Genomic DNA, 19,130 nt, shown 5'->3' on the forward strand with positions numbered 1-19,130 from the left:
TCATCTTCATTGATCTCAGTTAACTGCTGAGGCTGGGACGAGAATGGAGATATAAATATAGTAAAAAACAATAATTAACAAAAATACACATAAAATTACTATGCAATACCAGTTAGTAAAGTATTAATGTGTTTTGATCGATCCATCCCGAACTTCAAACATCCGGGAAGCGTTTGTAAGATCAATTTAATTGTTGACGTCACACAAAGATGGACCTTTAATTCTGCCCTTTAATTTGCGTTTGTAAACACTTTTTCTAGAGTCTAGATAGAATGAAATTGTTTTTCTTAAAAGCAATAAGCGACATGTAAATCTTATAAATTGCCTTTGACAGCATAATTATTATTAATTTTAGTTACGAGGAATGAAACTGAATAAAGCGTGAAAGCCTAAGAAATATAAAGTTAAAGGGACATACGAAGTTAGAGATTTATGATATCCAGGGATTTAATAAACAGTGTTGGAACTTAGGGAAGGCGTCGTCTGCTATCAGCTGTCATGACGCTGGAGCCGTGCATCCCTGCATTTACCAAAAAATATGCTTAAATTAGGCAACAAGAAAGACCACGGCATAGATTATAAGTGCACGATACGACTGCTAGACGATAACGAGGTCCTAGAATGCGAGTTTCAGGTATGTTAAAGTGAGATATGGCGATGAAAATAGTGGATGCCTTATCAGTCTATCTCAGCAGCGCCTTCTTTCAATTACACCCAAACTCATTCTTGTTATACAACCAACTAGCCGAAGGTGATCTGTATACGATTTAACTGAACTTAGAACTAGGGGCCATACCTAACAGTTACAGAATTATTTGCCTTTGAAAATGAGTTACGCAGGTGCGAATGAGACGATCAGTAATCGGGAAAATGTTATTCCGGATAACGATATAGGATGCCTGTTGAATTTATTACACCACGGTGGTAAATTAAGTGGACAGCACTTAACAGATATAGCATACTGTATATAAGTTGTGTATTGACTGTGTAAAATGCAACTGCTATCCTTCTTACCGTAGTATTCACAGTTTATAGGATAACATAACCAATATAGGCTATAGTAGTTTTTTACAGTGTCATTGTGTATTGACTAATGCAACCACAACCTTTATTAATAACATTTGCCTGTGGCATCCTAAGCTAGCCTGAGTAGGTTGCAACGCTGGAATTAAACATGAACACAGAATTAGATCAGAGCTTATTTTGTGTTTTTCCTTCAGTTGGCTGGTCAGTGAGTAGTTAGAGCCATTTTATTATGATACAGATGTGTGTAGTGAGTGAACTTTCTGCATATATTTTTGTTTCATGTCACAAAATTCTTCACTGTCTGGTTGTGTCTCCTCATAACTCCTCACACTCCTCTGATAGTTCCACTCATCGTGTCCTGAGTCACTCCAGTAAAACAGGATAATGTAGATGGCTACCCTATTATAAAATGAGTTAAAACTGCAAATAGGAAACTACGACAATTATTCAGGTTCACACCAAAGAACAGCTGATGATCTGAGTAATCTTTTTGAGCTATGAAAGCAAAAAGGTGAGAAGAAGCTGAAATGTGTTCCAAGTTTTTGAGTAATGAACATTAGAATCTGAGCTAAATTATATATAGTACTGTTCAGTCTGGCACTTAGGCATTTGCGAGAGAGTTTAGAAGTGGGTTACTGGTCTATCTATCTATCTATTGCCAGACGCCTCAATCCCGTTCGGGGTGGCCACAAACAAATCACCTCCATGTCTCCCTGTCCCCCGCCATGTCACTGCCCTGCTCCCAACTCACACCCCCCTCTCTCATATACCTCTCCACCCCATCCCTCCATCTCATCCTCAGCCTCCCCCTCCCTCTCCCCCCCTCTACCTCACTCACATACTCTCTCTTCGTCAGTCATTCACCCTCCATCCTCTCCACATGGCCAAACCACCTCCCTGTATTCCTCCTAACGCTTCCTATCACATCCACATCCACACCACAATGCTCCTTTATATCCCCATTTGTCAGCCTGTCTCTCCATGTGACTCCACAGGCTCCTCTTAAATAACTCATTTCCACTGCTCTCACCCTTGACTTGTGTCCTTCCAACAACGTCCAAGCTTCACTTCCATACTTTAGAGTTGGTATCACAATACTGTCATGTAGTAACTTTTTCACCTCCATGCTCACTTCCCTGTGTCTTATCACTGCTTTCAAAGAACCAGCAACCTTTCTTCCCTGCTGTACCCTTTCAAGCACTTCACCCTCCAAACCTCCATCTTTACTCATCACACTACCCAAGTACTTAAACGTACTCACATTTTCCAATTCCTCACCATCCAACCTCGCTGTACATTCACTGACTTCACCTCTCTCAAAGACCATCACTTTACTCTTCCCTACATTCACCTTTAGATTCTGTTTCTTACACACTCTCCCAAACTCATCCACCAAGCCTTGCAGCTCCCCTTTGTCTTCACTCAACAACACAGTATCATCTGCAAACAACAGTACAGGGACTTTCCAAACACCAGGGCCACTCCAACATCCACTACCCTACCTTGTACCTCTTTTATTACCCCATCCATGTACAGATTGAACAACCATGGAGACATGACACATCCCTGTTTCAACCCAACCTCCAAAGAGAAAAAGTCACTCAGTTCACCATCCACACGCACTGCAGCCTTAGCACCATCATACATACTCTTCACATCATTCAACAACTTCCCATCTACTCCATATATTCTTAATTTCCACAATCCTTGTCTATCCACCCTGTCATATGCTTTCTCCAAATCAATGAAAGCTGCTTACAACTTCTTTTCCTTCTCTAGAAACTTTTCCTTTATAGATCTAAGAATGAATATCTGATCTACACAACCTCTTCCCTTCCTAAAGCCTCCCTGTTCTTCTCCAACTATTTCCTCTGTTATTTTCCCAACTCTGTCAATAAGTATCCTACCATACACTTTTCCTATTGTACTAAGAAGACAAATGCCATTATGATTACCACACACTTCTTTTTCCCCATTTCCTTTGTACAAGGGAATAATTATACCTGACTTCCAAACCTCCGGAACTCTACCTTCCTCCCAGGCCAATCTGCACATCTTTCACATCCATTCTACTCTCCCCCATGCTTCAACATTTCACCACACACTCCATCAATTCCTGGGGCTTTCCCCAATTTAGCTTTCTTCATTGCTTCCACAACTTCTATCCTACTGATTTCTTCCTGTCTTCTCACCTCCCTCCTTCTCTCAGCCATTCCCCAGCCACTTATACATGCATCACTTCCATCCTCTATGTTCAGCAATTCCTTTAAGTGTTCTCTCCATCTGCTCACTTTTTCTCCCTTCTCCACTAGTAATCTACCATTTTTATCTTGCACTCCCCTGCTAACTTCACTTCCACCGTGTCTTACTCTCTTCACCTCTTTCCAGAACATTTTCTTACAGTTCCTCCACTTTACACTCAAATTCCTTCCAAATTCCTCATCCACTCTCTTCTTACTCTCTCTTACTAATCTTTTTACCTCTCTCTTTCTTTCTACATATAACTCTCTGTTCCGCCTCTCAACTTCTTCCGCTCCCCTATTTCTCATCCATTCATTGTATGCTTTCTTCATTTGTGCCACAGCCTGTCTCACCTCTTCATTCCACCACGCTGTTCCTTGCACCCCCCTCTGTCTTCTCGTCATCCCACACACCACATCACATGCTGCACATATTTATTCTGTGAATATCCTGCACACACCTTCCACATCCCCCAACTGCTCCAATTCATATTTGCTGGTACTGTTGTTATATGTTATATGCTGATTATTTAGTTTTGGTTACCGAAAGTGAGGAGGAGGCCAGAGAGTAGTTGAAGTACCAGTAGATGGATGGGATGGAAGCAAAGGGACTAAAAGACATTAGCCTGCTGTACTAGTATAGTAATACATAATTGTAGTTAGAAGGTGAGAGGGAGTTAATGTCATGGAACAAGTGTGGGCCAGTTTTTTGTGTTTAGAAGGGGAGATTTGAAGAATTACATCCTCTGTATTACTTGTAATGGACGGATCCACAAAATATATACCATAGTGGTGTTTGAGGTAGACTGCAGGATGTGAGAAATTTTCAGTGTGTGATATGTAGGAGTATCAAGGCTGTGGGTGATGAAATAAAAAGTGATGATTGGGGGACAACCACCTGAGATACAAGGAAGGAATTTTGTTATCTGGGGGGCATGCCGATCATAGGAGGAAGAGGTAGTATGCAAAGTGAATGGAAGTTTAGGAAATTGTAGTCTTTCCTGACCATGAAAGGGCTCAGCTTACATGCCAAGGGTATTCTCTAGCAGTGAAGTATGTGTGAGAAATGTTATGTTTTCTATTAATGAGACTTGGCCTTAAGAGAAGAGGATGTATACAGAATGGAATGCATAGAAATGACAGTATGGAGGTAGATGAATAAGGCCAACTTGAGTGACAGGACTGAGAACAGGGTGAGATAATAAAGATTTGACAAAAGAAATATCAGAGAGGTGAATGCAGACTGATTGGATGGAGTGGTTTGGTCATGCTGAGAGGAGGGAAAAGTATGACTGGCTGGAGATGTGAATGCGATGGGAAAAGTGCCCAGAGGCAGAAGAAGATATGAAATGAAACCCCTGGTGGAAACCCCCCAGACAAGAGGATTGAGCAGGGAAATGGCTAGGTATTGTAACATGGCAAGATGCCTTTAAAACACCCACAAGCCATTCAGAATCTCCAGTCACACTGAGCCTTTCATGAATTCCTACTGGACGTTCATCCTTCAGTAACGATTCTTCCCAGAGAGATATGAATGCACTGCTGAAGACTGTGGTGTGATCATCCTCCATCCCTGCTTCAGGACCAGCTCAAAATAGCTATGACTAACAAATGGTCCACTATGCTTTTACTATAATGTTGCCCTCTCCACACTACACATACACACATACTTCATGCACAACACTATCACAGCACAGTCCTTCAACATGAGCTTAACAAGAAGTCTCAGTGAATGTCCAGTTGAAGTGGCTGATTTCCTGCAGACTACTGAGTTTATGTCCTTATGGACATCAGGCAACAACACCAATGATCTATCTGGAGATTTCAGTTCCTTGGAGGGGAGGATGGTGTGGTCTAGTGAGTCAGGGTGTTCTATAAGAGTTCAAGTCCAAGGGATGCTTCTCAGGAAAAAAATAACTGGTATCTCACCTAAAATAGTGTCGACTCAGTATCTTTGCCCTACAGTATGCCTCTATATTCCTGATGAGGTTGTGAAGAATTATATAACAGACAGAAGTAAACTACAGTTAGGTACAGTATTTTAGTTTCATTAGACTCACAAAACAGTGCCCCAGCCTAAGGAAATCTTTTCTTCTTATCACAATTATAATTCACTGTAATTTGTATTGGAGATAAAGAAACTTTGGTATGGTTTGTGAAGTACCGGTATCTAGAGGAGGTGAATAGCGACCTGAACACCTGGGGAAACTGGAGGCCATTATCTTGGCAGTTTTTTTTAATGATCTTAGCTTATGTTGACAGTTGTGTGTGTGTGTGTGTGTGTGTGTGTGTGTATGCAGTATTCTTTAATTTTCTTATGTGATGTATAAGTTTAGTAATGTTTTTATTTGTTTCAGAGTTACCACAAAGGAAAATACCTTCTGGACTTCGTATTCAGCAAACTGAACCTCATAGAAACGGATTACTTTGCTTTGAGATATGTTGACCAAAATAAACAGAGAGTAAGTATGAAATTGTCTAAGTTTATGTTCTGGTACCTACAGATGAATTTTTTTATAGTTAAGTAGTAATTTTTTCACTTATATGAATGCTGCTAAGACACATTGAATGGGCTAAACTGTAAAGATTATTTTCCTCATGTATGATATAACAACAGGAAGGATGCTTTTATAAAGATATCAAATGTGTTTTCAAGACACTGCAGTTCAAGTACTGCAATTGCTGTGAAGGATTAGCTATATTTATTGCTCTGGTTTCATACTACGAATCTGTGAGAACAATCATGTGAGTTGGAATTATTGTACTTTTCGTATCACCCGAACTATGTGTAAAGGCAAATTTGACTTGCAGTGCATTCCACACACCATACTGCTGTGTATGATTAGCCACTGAGAATAGAAAAGGTTACACCTCATTTATGGGACTAATCTCACAGATTTACAGTCCCATTACAGATTACTTATATTATGGAAGTTGGAGGACACCTAATCTCTTAGAGCATATGTAGTGTGTTATAACTGTTAGCTGGATATTTGTCGTTTTACCTCTGCTAAATAACAACAGTATCTCATCTTAAATGTCAGGACCAACTTACCTAGCCCAGGGCTCCTACGCTTCTCGTGAGGCAAGGTAGGATTGGATGATGGATGGATGGATGGATGGCTGAAAAACTGCTGAATGGAATTAAACCAGATTTTGAATAATGATAAGGATTACAGGTGATTAAATTTTGGCCAAAAAGGGTCAAGGGTAAAGGTCATGAAAAACAAGAAAGGGAGGTGGTGCTACCTTAGCAGAGGTGTGCACTGCTGTATCGGAATGCACTTGTCCTTCATTAGATTATTGTCTTGTTCACCTGGCTTGATAGATCGTGAACAGGGCAAACCACCTCTTTTGTCAGCATGCTTTATTATATATTATTGTTGTAATGGAGGAGAGATAGTAGTAGAATGGATGTGGAAGATGTGCAGATTGGCCTGGGAGGAAGGTAGAGTCCCGGAGGATTGGAAGTCAGGTATAATTATTCCCTTGTACAAAGGAAAAGGGGAAAAAGAAGTGTGTGATAATCATAGGGGCATTTGTCTTCTTAGTGTAATAGGAAAAGTGTATGGTAGGATACTTATTGACAGAGTTAGAGAAAGAACAGAGAAATTAGTTGGAGAAGAACAGGGAGGCTTTAGGAAGGGAAGAGGTTGTGTAGATCAGATATTCATTCTTAGCTCTTTAGTGGAAAAGTTTCTAGAGAAGGGAAAGAAGTTGTATGCGGTTTTCATGGATTTGGAGAAAGCATATGACAGGGTGGATAGACAAGGATTGTGGAAAGTGTTAAGAATATATGGAGTAGATGGGAAGTTGTTGAATGCTGTGAAGAGTATGTACGATGGTGCGAAGGCTGCAGTGCATGTGGATGGTGAACTAAGTGAATTTTTCTCTTTGAAAGTTGGGTTGAAACAGGGATGTGTCATGTCTCCATGGTTGTTCAATCTGTACATGGATGGGGTAATAATAGAGGTACAAGGTAGGGTAGTGAATGTTAGAGTGGCCCTGGTAAGAGAGGATAGTGTTTGGAAACTCCCTGTACTGTTGTTTGCAGATGATACTATGTTGTTGAGTGAAGACGAAGCGGAGCTGCAAGGCTTAGTGGATGAGTTTGGGAGAGTGTGTAAGAAACGGAATCTAAAGGTGAATGTAGGGAAGAGTAAAGTGATGGTCTTTGAGAGAGGTGAAGTCAGTGAATGTACAGCGAGGTTGGATGGTGAGGAATTGGAAAATGTGAGTATGTTTAAGTACTTGGGTATTGTGATGAGTAAGGATGGAGGTTTGGAGGGTGAAGTGCTTGAAAGGGTACAGCAGGGAAGAAAGGTTGCTGGTTCTTTGAAAGCAGTGGTAAGAAACAGGGAAATGAGCATGGAAGTGAAAAAGTTACTACATGACAGTACTGTATTGTGATACCAACTCTAATGTATGGAAGTGAAGCTTGGACATTGTTGGAAGGACACAAGTCAAGAGTGAGAGCAGTGGAAAGGAGTTATTTAAGAGGAGCCTGTGGAGTCACATGGAGAGACAGGCTGACGAATGAGGATATAAAGGAGCGTTGTGGTGTGGATGTGGATGTGATAGGAAGTGTTAGGAGGAACACACTGAGGTGGTTTGGCCATGTGGAGAGGATGGAGGGTGAATGACTGACGAAGAGAGTGTATGTGAGTGAGGTGGAGGGGGGAAGAGGGAGAGGGAGGCCGAGGATGAGATGGAGGGATGGGGTAGAGAGGTATATGAGAGAGAGGGGTGTGAGTTGGGAGTAGGGCAGTGAAATGTCGGGGGACAGGGCGACTTGGAGGCGATTTGTTTGTGGCCACCCCGAACAGGATTGAGGCGTCTGGCAATTGATAGATAGATAGATTGTTGTAATGCCCTTTCATTCATGATTCACATCTTCTTGAGAAGTTTCCCATAGCAATAACAGGGTTGTGTGTATTTAAAGATGACAGAAAGTTTTGCTGGATGTAGCATGAAACTACAACAGTAAGCAAAACAACCAGTAATGTTTGTCAACACCGCACATATACTGCAGTGCTTAAAACTTTTTAAAATTTATTTGGCTAAATAATATTTTGTACACTGCATTAATTTTATGCAGTATATAATATTGTATAGTATGTGCATAGTACGGTAATTTGTTGTTCTAATATGTGGAATTATTTTCAGCACTGGTTGGATCCTGGCAAGAATATCTTGAAACAGATTAAAAGTAAGTAGCTCTGTACTGTACAGCAGTGAATACACTTAAAGTTATAAGGAACTGAATATTTCTCACTTTTTCCATGATTGAGATAGGGATATGGTGATTCCATCATCTTCTATTTGTGTACAAGTAGCCTCATACATCTTGTAGCAGGGGAGGGGAGAAAATCATATCCAGGGCATCTCTTCATGGATTTGTATTCCCAGTGAGATAAAAAAGCCATGCTAAGGATCCCTATACCCTTTGTGAATGAGGGAAATTGACATGAGATCCCCATGAATGAATACACTCATTATCAAGTATATCCTTCTGAATGAAGCTACAGCTCTGTATCTGCAGAGCTTCAGACATAGGCTACATACACATCATAGTGCAGCTTGTTATGCTGTACTTACATAGGTCACCCCTTATCATTCGTTTCGTCACTTATTTCAATATCATTCGTTTCGTCACATTTCACTGCTTGAGAGGTCGTCATCACTCTCAGATCCACTATCACCTGGTATAAATTCATCACTAGAACTATCACTGAGCTCCTCCGCCATGTTGAGAAAAAAACGGCAGAAAAAACAGCAAAAAAAACTGCTCAACACCCCCCTCACTGACCACAGTAGGCAACTGATTGGCTGAGCTGGCTTGCTGATAGATCATAGACGTCACAGAGTCCCTAACCAAGAGTTCCCTGTGATTGGACGAGACCGAAAAGGGGAGGAGCTAAAACTGGACTAATAGCTGTGTCCCGCATTCTGTATCAACACCTGGAAGCCTGGGCCAGCTGCTCTGTACTTCCCAGACTCATCACAATAATTTGACGTCGGGGAAACGTCATGGCCCTGCCGACCGGATGGATCATGACGTATTTATGTCATGGTACCGAAGGGGTTAATCTGTACCTTTTTCTTTTTCACTCTAGTCTCACCCTTCCTCAGCCCTAGTTTCGCCTTTCCTCAGCCCTCTTTATTTGCTCTCCATCTTCACTTCCCAACCTCCTCCATTCTGTGATATTGTAAGTTTATTTAGGATTTGTCTTCAAGTAATTTAAGAACATGACAAACGGAAATTTCATGCAGTAATATAGTATAAATGTTAATGTATCTACTTGTTTGAAAGTCTGGGTGTAACAGACCAGCAGTTATTGTGACACTGTACACTTACCACTATGCTCACAAGTACATCTAATACTCAACACTTCACCAGTTATGCTACAGTTAGGCAGGACAGAACAAACAGTAGGGAAGGAGATGACCACATTACCTTGACATATAATAAACCTTTCACAAGTACCCCACAACAAAGAAAGCAACACATTGTGACAACACTACAAAAAACTGGTACTGTATTGAACTGTTTCTTCATCTCTGACCATTGCCCCAGATTTGTCCCCGATCTTGTTCTGCTTCCGTGTGAAATTCTACCCTGGTGATCCTGTACGGCTGCAGGAGGAGGTCACACGCTACCAGCTTTTTCTGCAGCTACGTCGTGACCTCCTACATGGCCGCCTCTACTGCCCTCAGCCCGATGCAGCCATGTTGGCTGCATACATTGTCCAGGGTTAGTGATCTATTCTACTCTATATATGATAGTTGCTTAGCTTTTCCAAGGTGAGCAATATTTTACTATGCAATGTTGGCTGCATATATTGTCCAAGGTTAGTGAGGATTTCCTCATTCTGCCTACTTTGACCAAGTTAATAATGTTTTATTATGGCTCCTATGTTGGCAGTCTGCTTTGTCCAGAGTTAGTGATGTTTTACTCTATCTGTAATGTTGGCTTCCTTCTTTGTCCAAGGTTAGTGAAGTTTTACTTCTCTCCTATGTTAGCCGCATATATTGTCCTTAACTTCTCTAGAAACTTTTCCACTAAAGATCTAAGAATGAACATCTGATCTACACAGCCTCATTCACCAGCCACTGAACCACAAAGATAGTCAGACTGTAAGTCTGATTTGTTTACCTTCATGCTACTCATGTAATTTTTTCCCAACAGCTGAGCTTGGTGACTATGACCCAGCCAAACATTATGGCAACTACATCAGTGACTTCAAGATCTTACTCAAGCAGACAGCCAAGCTGGAGGAGAGAGTTATGGAGCTCCACCCAACATTGAAGAACTATACTCCACTCATGGCTGAGACTTGCTTTCTTAAAAAAGCCTCTGCTCTTGATACCTATGGTGTAGATCCTCATCCTGTTAAGGTAAGTTGGAAGACTATGAGAGTGAGGTAGCTACATTAAGTTTCTGGAGCTTGATGTTGCTGGAGTGATATTCCTTTTTGCTTTGTCTTTCTTTCTTTTTCGTTTCTTATCATGTTGATTGAAATCAGAGGGATTTTTAATATATTTTTTTAGACGCTTATTATTTCTTTGTTTTTTTTGTTTGTAATGTATAACAAATAGACAACAGTAGTAGAAATGAGCATAAAACTGTTCAAACATTAATCCAAATTAATTTTATTTATCGTTTCTGAATATTGTACTAGCCATATCTTTTGTGCTCCTACAAACTGCTTTGGCACCCAATTACTTTCTGAACAGTGGCTAACAGTATCTGCAAATGAATATTGACTTTTCAGATGATTCTGATATTGATACAGCTGTGCTTCTGAACATGTAGTAGTTAAGGAATAGATGCACTTCAGAATGCTCATTAGTAGCCATTAATGTGTACTAATAACTGCAAGTATTGTTGGTTATGACTGTTATCCCGATGTGAATTCATGAATAAAAATAGAAACGTTAGGTGTCAGTAAGCTCATAAAGTTCAGTGTTACCTTGGCATATGATTATTGTCATCATCAGCAGTAGCATTACTCTTATTTCCAGCACCTTATTCCCTCTTGGAAAGCCCTAGACAGGAGATGTCCAAGTCAAAACTACTACCAAATTATTGTATTTTTACCATCATATACCTCTCTGTATCTTAGACACTCTCATGGCTTATCATTGAGGCATTCATTTGTGGTTATCAGAGAATGGAGAAAATATAGGTATGTCTGTGTGACAGAGATGAGAATTCCAGAAGCCGAAGTGATAAGATGTTGGGTGTATGTTTTTCTTGGCACTTGACACTATAAAGATTAATACTTCTATTTCTCTAAGTTCTGTGCTTTCATTTTCCAATTGTTCCTGCTCTCCCTGTTTGGTGCTGGAAAGGGATGCCTTCATGCAGAGGCAGCAGTATAGCCAGGCAGCTTTTCTGACCAGTTATACAAACATCCTTCATCTCCCTCTGTATCCCCCCAAGATAGGGATGGTGGACTCCAGAAAAGGGCAGTTTAAGCCTGTAGTCCACCAGGTTTACATACAGTATCAGATGAACCTGGGACTATAACTACTACTACTACTACTGCTACTGCTACTACTACTACTACTACTACTACTATTTTTTTTTTTTTTTTTTTTTAATAACCTCCATTCATTGGGGAATTATATTGTGAAGATCAAAACCAACCTTCCTAATACAGTTCACCATTTGGAGTTGTAATGTGAAGGTTAACACTAACTCTCACATTACAATCCATTGGCCCCAAGCACGCCAACGGCTGTGATTACCAACCATCTACTGTTACTATTATTATTTTATTTTATATTTATTGGTATTACAGTGTAAATAAAGACATTAAACTGTTGGAGTCGCTGGTCTATGCGACTCTCGACCACTGTAGTTTCATAATCCATACCCACCAGAGAGACAAGCCTGAGGGCCGATGATCTTGTGCCCCTGAGACATAGCAAAGCAGACCTCATGAGGGAGAATGACAGTCGACATCTCATCTAGGCCATAACAAAACTCTGCGATTGACATTTCTTCTCAGAAAGAACCTCTTCCAGTCCCGAGTAGAATCTCACCACCTCTGGACCCATCCCACCTGATGTTGTGAACACAAGGGCAGTGAATTGACCGTGGTCCACATGTTGGATCCTTTCTTGATAATTTCTATTTTTTTCTTGTTCATTCCTTTTGTGTGCAGCTTCGAGAGACAGTTCGCGATGGCATGCTGCCATGGGATCGAATATCCTGATGTTGAAGCACTCCCTCTGCCCACGTGTCCTGAAACCTCGAGCACTGACATCCACTCTTGCATCATTTGATGTGTTTGCTGTTCTGTGGGAGAAGTGCTCGCCGTCCAGGGGTAGCAGAGCTGGCTCTGTCGTGACATCATGACATATTTCCTACAGCATTTTGGCAGTGAGGTCGCGTACTGCATCGTGTCAGATGCAAACAAAGCCTCCCTTCTTGCATACCATTGCATGGTTTGCATCAAAGGCAGTGCCACAGGCACAGTGTTGAGGTAGGTTCTCTATTGGCCACCCATATCTCAAGGCTATGACATCAATAAATTCTTGTTTGTTGAAGTGGAAGCCTTTTGCCTTGAGAGGCAGGGTTGTGAGCCAGTTCGATGCCCCAACCTCCTGTGCAATTTCTACTCTTCTGCACTGGTCTGGTGTTAGATGTTCGATTATGTGCTGCAGCTGGTCGTTTTGTCTTGCTTCACGCTCTTTGCTTATATGTATCATTATGTCTTTCTGCCTTTGATGGTCGACTTCACCCGTCTCAACCAGGGCGCAAATCTTCTGTGACAGGGATTCGGCGAGCCTGAGTGAATTTCTGCGTTCGTAGCGTGCCACGGCTGCCTACGGGTGACTTCACATTCCCTCTGTCTATCTTTCCTTCATTCTTTCCTCTTCCTTCTGCCTGTGAGTGACTCTACACTGAATGACAAGCCAAATGGTTTCCTGAACACCAGGAAACCATTTACTACGCTGGGTGGTAACAATATAACCAAATTTTGGCACCTGGTGGTCAAGTGGGTAATTATGGCACTCCAATCGGATTAGGCCGGTGAAGGTTTATATCCAAGGGGTGGTTGGGGATCATTGCTCATGTAATGCCACTCAGGATAAGTGAGGCTGGTCACTGTCATCCTAAATGTCAGGACCAACTTGCCTAGCTCCGGGCTTCTACGCTTCTCATGGGGCAATGTAGGGTTGGATGCTGGATGATGATGGTTACTCACACACTTCACCATCCCCTCTCCCCTCACCCCTTCCCCCCCTCCCCTCCCCTCAGAGCTGTCAAATCAAGTAATGCAGTTGTAAGAATTTCAAGGGGAAAAAATGGCTAGAGCTACCCCCCTTATCCCCCACCCCCCTTCAGAATTTTCCAGCTTATTTTTTATTTTTTTTTTCAAACAGTAGCAAGCGAAATAATTATGTCAGTGTTCCTTACTCCCAACACCCTTCCCCCCAGTGCTTCTCCAGAACTTCCACACCTTCTCTCCCCTCGTCCCCTTCCCTCCTAGCTGTGTTGGTGTCAGAATAAAAAAACATACATTCTGTGTTTCGTGCGTCGGTGTATGCAGTTACACAAACAGTAATCTGGTACTGGATGAAAACACGTGACATGAATAGTAACAATGATGTATAATATTGTAGGTGGGGGGGGGAGAGGTAAGCGGATGGCATACTACAGGGGGTGGGGGTGGGGTGGGGAGAGGCCTGGAGGAGTGGTATGGGGGTATAGAGGTGGAAGACAGACACCACAAGACAAAGAGGACGGGCAGAGAGGGCATACAGGGGTGTGGAGGGTAGGTAGGGGGATATAACCCTCCCCAGGGAGACAGGGAGGGGGGAAAGGGGGGGGGAACCACGGTGGCATGATGGAGAATGGTGGGGGAGGGGGAGGGAGGGAGCAGGAGGTGGTCAGAGGCGAGGGAGGGAGAGAGGGAACCAAGGTATTGAGGTAGAGGAAGGTGGCGAGAGGGCGGTGGGGGTATGCCCCCCCCACCATGGGTAGGGGCCCAGATTCTCCCCCTTCCCTACTCAGGACTTAGTTCTCATTGGTTTGCATCGATACACATCACAGTCAGGTCAAAGCCTAGCATCCACAGTTTTTTACAAAGGCTTCTCTGTCAATCACATTCGGCATCTAGCATAATCCTGAAAAAGGATCAATCAATCCTTTTAGTACTTTAGGGGTTAGATACATTTGCATTAGGATTAATGTATGGAGCAATGCCAGTGGGTGCTGGTAAGAATGAGAACAACATTAGGGAGAAACAGAAAAAACAAAACATTTTCCTTTTGAAAATGTGATGATGTACTTCTAATGGATGGGCTATCTATTGTTCCATTTAATTTCCCATCCACCCATCCATCATCCAATCTCCTATTCTGTCCCATGAGAGACATAGGAGCCTGGTGCTAGGCAAGTTGGTCCTGATACTGTATTTAAGATGAGAGTGACCAGCCTCACTCATCCCTGAGTAGCATTATGTGAGCAATAAACCCCAACCACCCTTTGGATACAAACCTACACAGGCTCAATCTGACTGGAATGCCTTAATTACCCACTAACCCACCAGGCACCATAATTTGGTTAAATTGTCACTCATTGTAGAGTCACCCATAGGCAGAAGGAAGAGGAAAGAATGAAGGAAAGAAAGACAGAAGAGGGAGTGTAAAGTCACCCATGGACAAAAGGAAGAGGAAAGAATGAAAGAAAGGCAGAAGAAGCAGGAAGGGAGAGAAGAAAAGGCAGACACCCAAAGCAGCACTAAATCGTGTGAGTGAATGGTAAACACCCCCAACTACCAAATAAAGTAAATGTGGGGTGTCATATAAACATTCTTATTCCTATGCAAAGTTTTGGTAGTATTATAAAAAAAAAATAGGCAGTTTTTATGCACAGTATCTGATGTTTATCACAGTATTTGTAATGGGTATTAATGTACAGTTAGGGGTGTACGAAGATATCTTCCATCGTATCTTGGTGTGTAGGTGAACTGTTGAGCATATTAATTGACCACTTGTGAGTTTTGGCTTAAAAGGAAGCTGAAAATACTGATATTGACAACTTTATTAGTACTGGTATAAATTGGTTTAATGGTTACATATCATGTGAAAATAACCTTGACATAAAATCAAGTACTTGCTGAACACTGTTATGCTTTGACCAACCCATAAATATGGAAAGCGATAGCAGCATCTCTAATACTGTGAAAAGATGGATGGTCATTGATATTGTACTTTCCTTATTTATGGTTGAATCAAAACATAGCATTGTTCAGCAAGTACACTCGATCCTTAATTTACCGGACTAAAAGGGGGGAAGGCCAGTCTGGGAATCGCAGAAGTCTGGGGGCCACGGCCCATTCCCCTAAGTTTACCATACTCGGTCCAGCAATCGCCAATATTCAGTACCCACCCCGGACTTTTACCACACTTTGTCCAGCACTCAGTATTACATGTACCAACATAAGTTACCTACAAAACATGGTTTATTATAATAAGAACATATGACTACATAAAAGGAAAAATAAATATATTTAACATACTGTACTGTTTGTACTTACTGTATTGTATTGTAGAGAGGATGTAGGTGTACGCTGTGATCGTATAGTGGTTCCCAGAATAGCTTAAACTATTCGATCAGACACGACATCCAAAGGTGAATCTGTTGCACCACTGGAGTTGTGTTGAGCTGCAGGTGAGCTGCTTGGTTCAGGAGGTGGCGGCTTGGCAGTGGCAGACTGGCTTATATCACTGGGGCCTGGTTCAGGAGAAGGTGGCTGGGCAGTGCGTGGTTTTAAAAAACTATCAATTTTAGACTGGTGGCCAGCGTGGTGTGCATCACAATAATTTCTGCATGGAGAAGGCGGAGCTGGTCATAATGCTTCTGGATGTCCTTGTTGTTGCTGTTTGCCACAAACTGAAGTAGCATATCTGCACACTCCCTGATCACAAACATCGTAACGGTTGTTGGCTGCTCGACGTCACTGTCCTCACTGTCGCTGCTCTGCTCCCCAGTCACTGCTGCCACTATTGTATCTGTTCCTCGGACAATATTTCATGCCCTTTTGCAGCTTCATTTTCTTCTGTCCACTCATGAATGTCATCTAGCGTAATTGCATTTTCCCCACCCATATGGAGAAGTGCATGGAAGTCTGATGCCTCAAACCCCTCAAAATCACAGTCGTAATCTTCGTCCCTGAGGAGTTTTTTCCATGCGTTGGTAAGCGTGGAATGCTTAACGACACCCCACGCCTCAGTCAAGTTGTGGATGGCTGAGCGGATGGTGTATGCTTTAATATTCTCCAGGGTTCTTTTCCCTCTTGCATCTTCTCCCCTGTCAGCCTCAATCTCCAACACAACCAGCACTTCGTCAAGATATTTTCTCTGGTACCTCTGCTTCAGTGAACTGATTATGCCTTGATCCATGGGTTGGATCAGTGAGGTGGTGTTTGGGGGTAAAAACATGCATTTTATCTTCCTGTCAGCACTTTGCAAAACATCCTGGGCTGGGTGGGTGGGGGCACTGTCCATTAGCACTAATGCCTTCACTTCTGCAGGTGGGATTAGCTTCTTTTCCTGGTGGTTCCTAATTTCAGGCACCAGGTGATGATGGAAGCAGTCGTCACAAATCCAGCTGGTGAGCCACGCTTTGCTAGAACTGTAATAATGGACAGGAAGCTTGTTCAAACAGTCCTTGAGAGCCCTGGGTTTCACAGACTTCCCAACAATAGCCAGTTTGAGCCTGTGTGTACCTGATGCATTACCACCACACATCACTGATAACCACTCTTTATTAATCTTTTTACCTGGCACCCTATGCTCATCCTTCCTTGCCTGGGTATTATTAGGCAAAGACCTCCACAAAACCCCAATCTCATCCACATTGTAAATTTGACTCAGTGATAAATGTTCACGCTTAATAAGATCACCTAACTTCAACCTAAACGGTTCAAGAAGAGAAGAGTTCAACGCTGTCAACAACGGCACCGGCAGCCTCGCTTGACACTCTCACACTATGGATGCCGTGGCGTTTCCTAGAACACCACAGCCATCCATCACTTGCCTTATAATCAGCAATACCCATGTGTGCAGCAAGCTTTGCAGCATTGGCAGCCAGCTCCACATCTTTCACTGAGACACCACAAGCCCGCTGCTGAATATACCAATTGTGCACAGCAGCATCTAAGTCAGCACACTTTGAATTTTTCATATGTTTCGTACTTGATCCAATCTTCTTTGGATGAGACACAGAAAACTTCACAGCGTAACTCTGCAGCATTTCTTTCACTTTTTTTTATGTCAGATACACTCTGTTTTTTAACACCATACTCCTCGCACACCATAGCGACTGGCTTCCCAGCCTCAAGTGTCCTTATTAACTCAAGTTTTTGAGACACTGACAGATGCACAGGCTTCTGTGTGCACTTGGTCACTTTCCTAGGGGTTGGTGGTGCTATCCTGGGGTTATAAACTGCTCAGATAATGCTCAGATGTAAGGCCGCTTTACTGCACGAGACAACAGTAAACAAATGTCTGGCGTGAATGCAACCACCTAGCAGGAGGCCCGGACATTGACCGTGGAATGGAAGGGATCACTGTGCGGAAGTAGTCTGAAATGTAAGTTTCAGTATTTTCAGTATTTTGTCCGGGAAATCCAAAATCCGGGAAATAGGGGTCCAGCAAATCGAGGGTCGAGTGTAAGTGATACTGTGTCAGAAGTATTTTCACATAACCTTTATCCCTTTTTTGTTGGAATTTATGCTGATACTATGAAAATTATCAATGTCGGTATTTTCAATTTCCATGTAACCCAAAACTCGTAAGTGGTCAGTTGGAATTACAAACCTGTGTGTGGTTAGGTGAATTAAAAAAATCTGAAGTGCATCTGTTTTATAGTCATGTCAGGGTAGATTACTTATCGCATAAGTAGATACTTATTGCCATTGCATGGTTATTGTGTGCCTCCTTCATGTTTTTTTTGTGTGTAGCACAGTTATATTTGCATTACTGTGTTATCCTCTTGAATTTCACATTTGATACTACTGCAGTGTGTTCATAAGTAGAATGTGATGTCTTCTTTTCATATTGTCTATGAACTGAGCATTGTCTAAGCATCCATTTTTAGCCATTCAAAGGAGCCATTTAAAGATATCCAAATGCACAGTACAATGTCGTGGTCTGAAGTACATGCTTATATCATAATACTTTATGAAACTCTTGTCAAGGAAGTTATTTTGAAAAGCAGTGTACTTGGCTATTGGCTACATTTCATATCTTGCAGACCATTATCATTTAACTCATCTGTGCTGTATAGTACTCAGCAGATAGAATACAGTGTTTGGATACAGTATATTGCAGCTCAGTATGATGTAACGTGATACATAGATAATCCTTTATAATTATAAAAAAAATAGTACAATTTCCTTATTTTCATTTCTCCATACTTCATGCAATTTATCAGGAGATTGATACAGTAGGTATCTGTGGGTAAATTATTAAGTCTATTAATGCTATATCAGTGTAGCTGTATTCTTATCATTATTTAAGTCTGTACTGTAGTTTAAAAAGCTTGCGTCTTATTTCACACCTTTTAAATGATATGTTTATACTTTACATCATTTTTCATGCTCTTTTATAGCAAACTAGTGCTTATTATAGTTACTTTTCACATGTACTGAATATGTATTTTTATCCCTCACAAAGTGAATAGTTTCCCTCCATTAGCAAATTTTTGCCTCTGGTTTCTAATTTGTATCACCCAAGGTTTGTGGAGAGAGTCAGGCAGAGTTGTATTGCTTGATTTTTTTTTTTTTTTTTTCCTTACAAAGTGATGTAACAGTGTGCTGCTAAACCACCCATGTTGGCTGT

General features: G+C 41.7%; 1 protein-coding gene across 1 annotated transcript in view; it reads left to right on the top strand.

Moving 5' to 3' along the window:
* The first annotated feature begins 496 nt into the window (after positions 1-496).
* Positions 497-19,130, top strand: part of Frmd5 (FERM domain containing) — a 43,891-nt gene continuing 25,257 nt past the window's right edge. The window contains exons 1-5 of the mRNA XM_080281255.1: positions 497-634; positions 5,624-5,728; positions 8,433-8,475; positions 9,844-10,020; positions 10,456-10,664. Coding sequence (XP_080137381.1) covers positions 539-634; positions 5,624-5,728; positions 8,433-8,475; positions 9,844-10,020; positions 10,456-10,664 — 630 coding nt within the window. The 5' untranslated portion in view covers positions 497-538. The remainder of the gene's footprint in view (positions 635-5,623; positions 5,729-8,432; positions 8,476-9,843; positions 10,021-10,455; positions 10,665-19,130) is intronic.

Source organism: Coenobita brevimanus, chromosome 88 (assembly GCF_032717465.1).
Source record: "Coenobita brevimanus isolate Jiangsu-jjx chromosome 88, ASM3271746v2, whole genome shotgun sequence".
Classification (NCBI taxonomy): domain Eukaryota; kingdom Metazoa; phylum Arthropoda; class Malacostraca; order Decapoda; family Coenobitidae; genus Coenobita; species Coenobita brevimanus.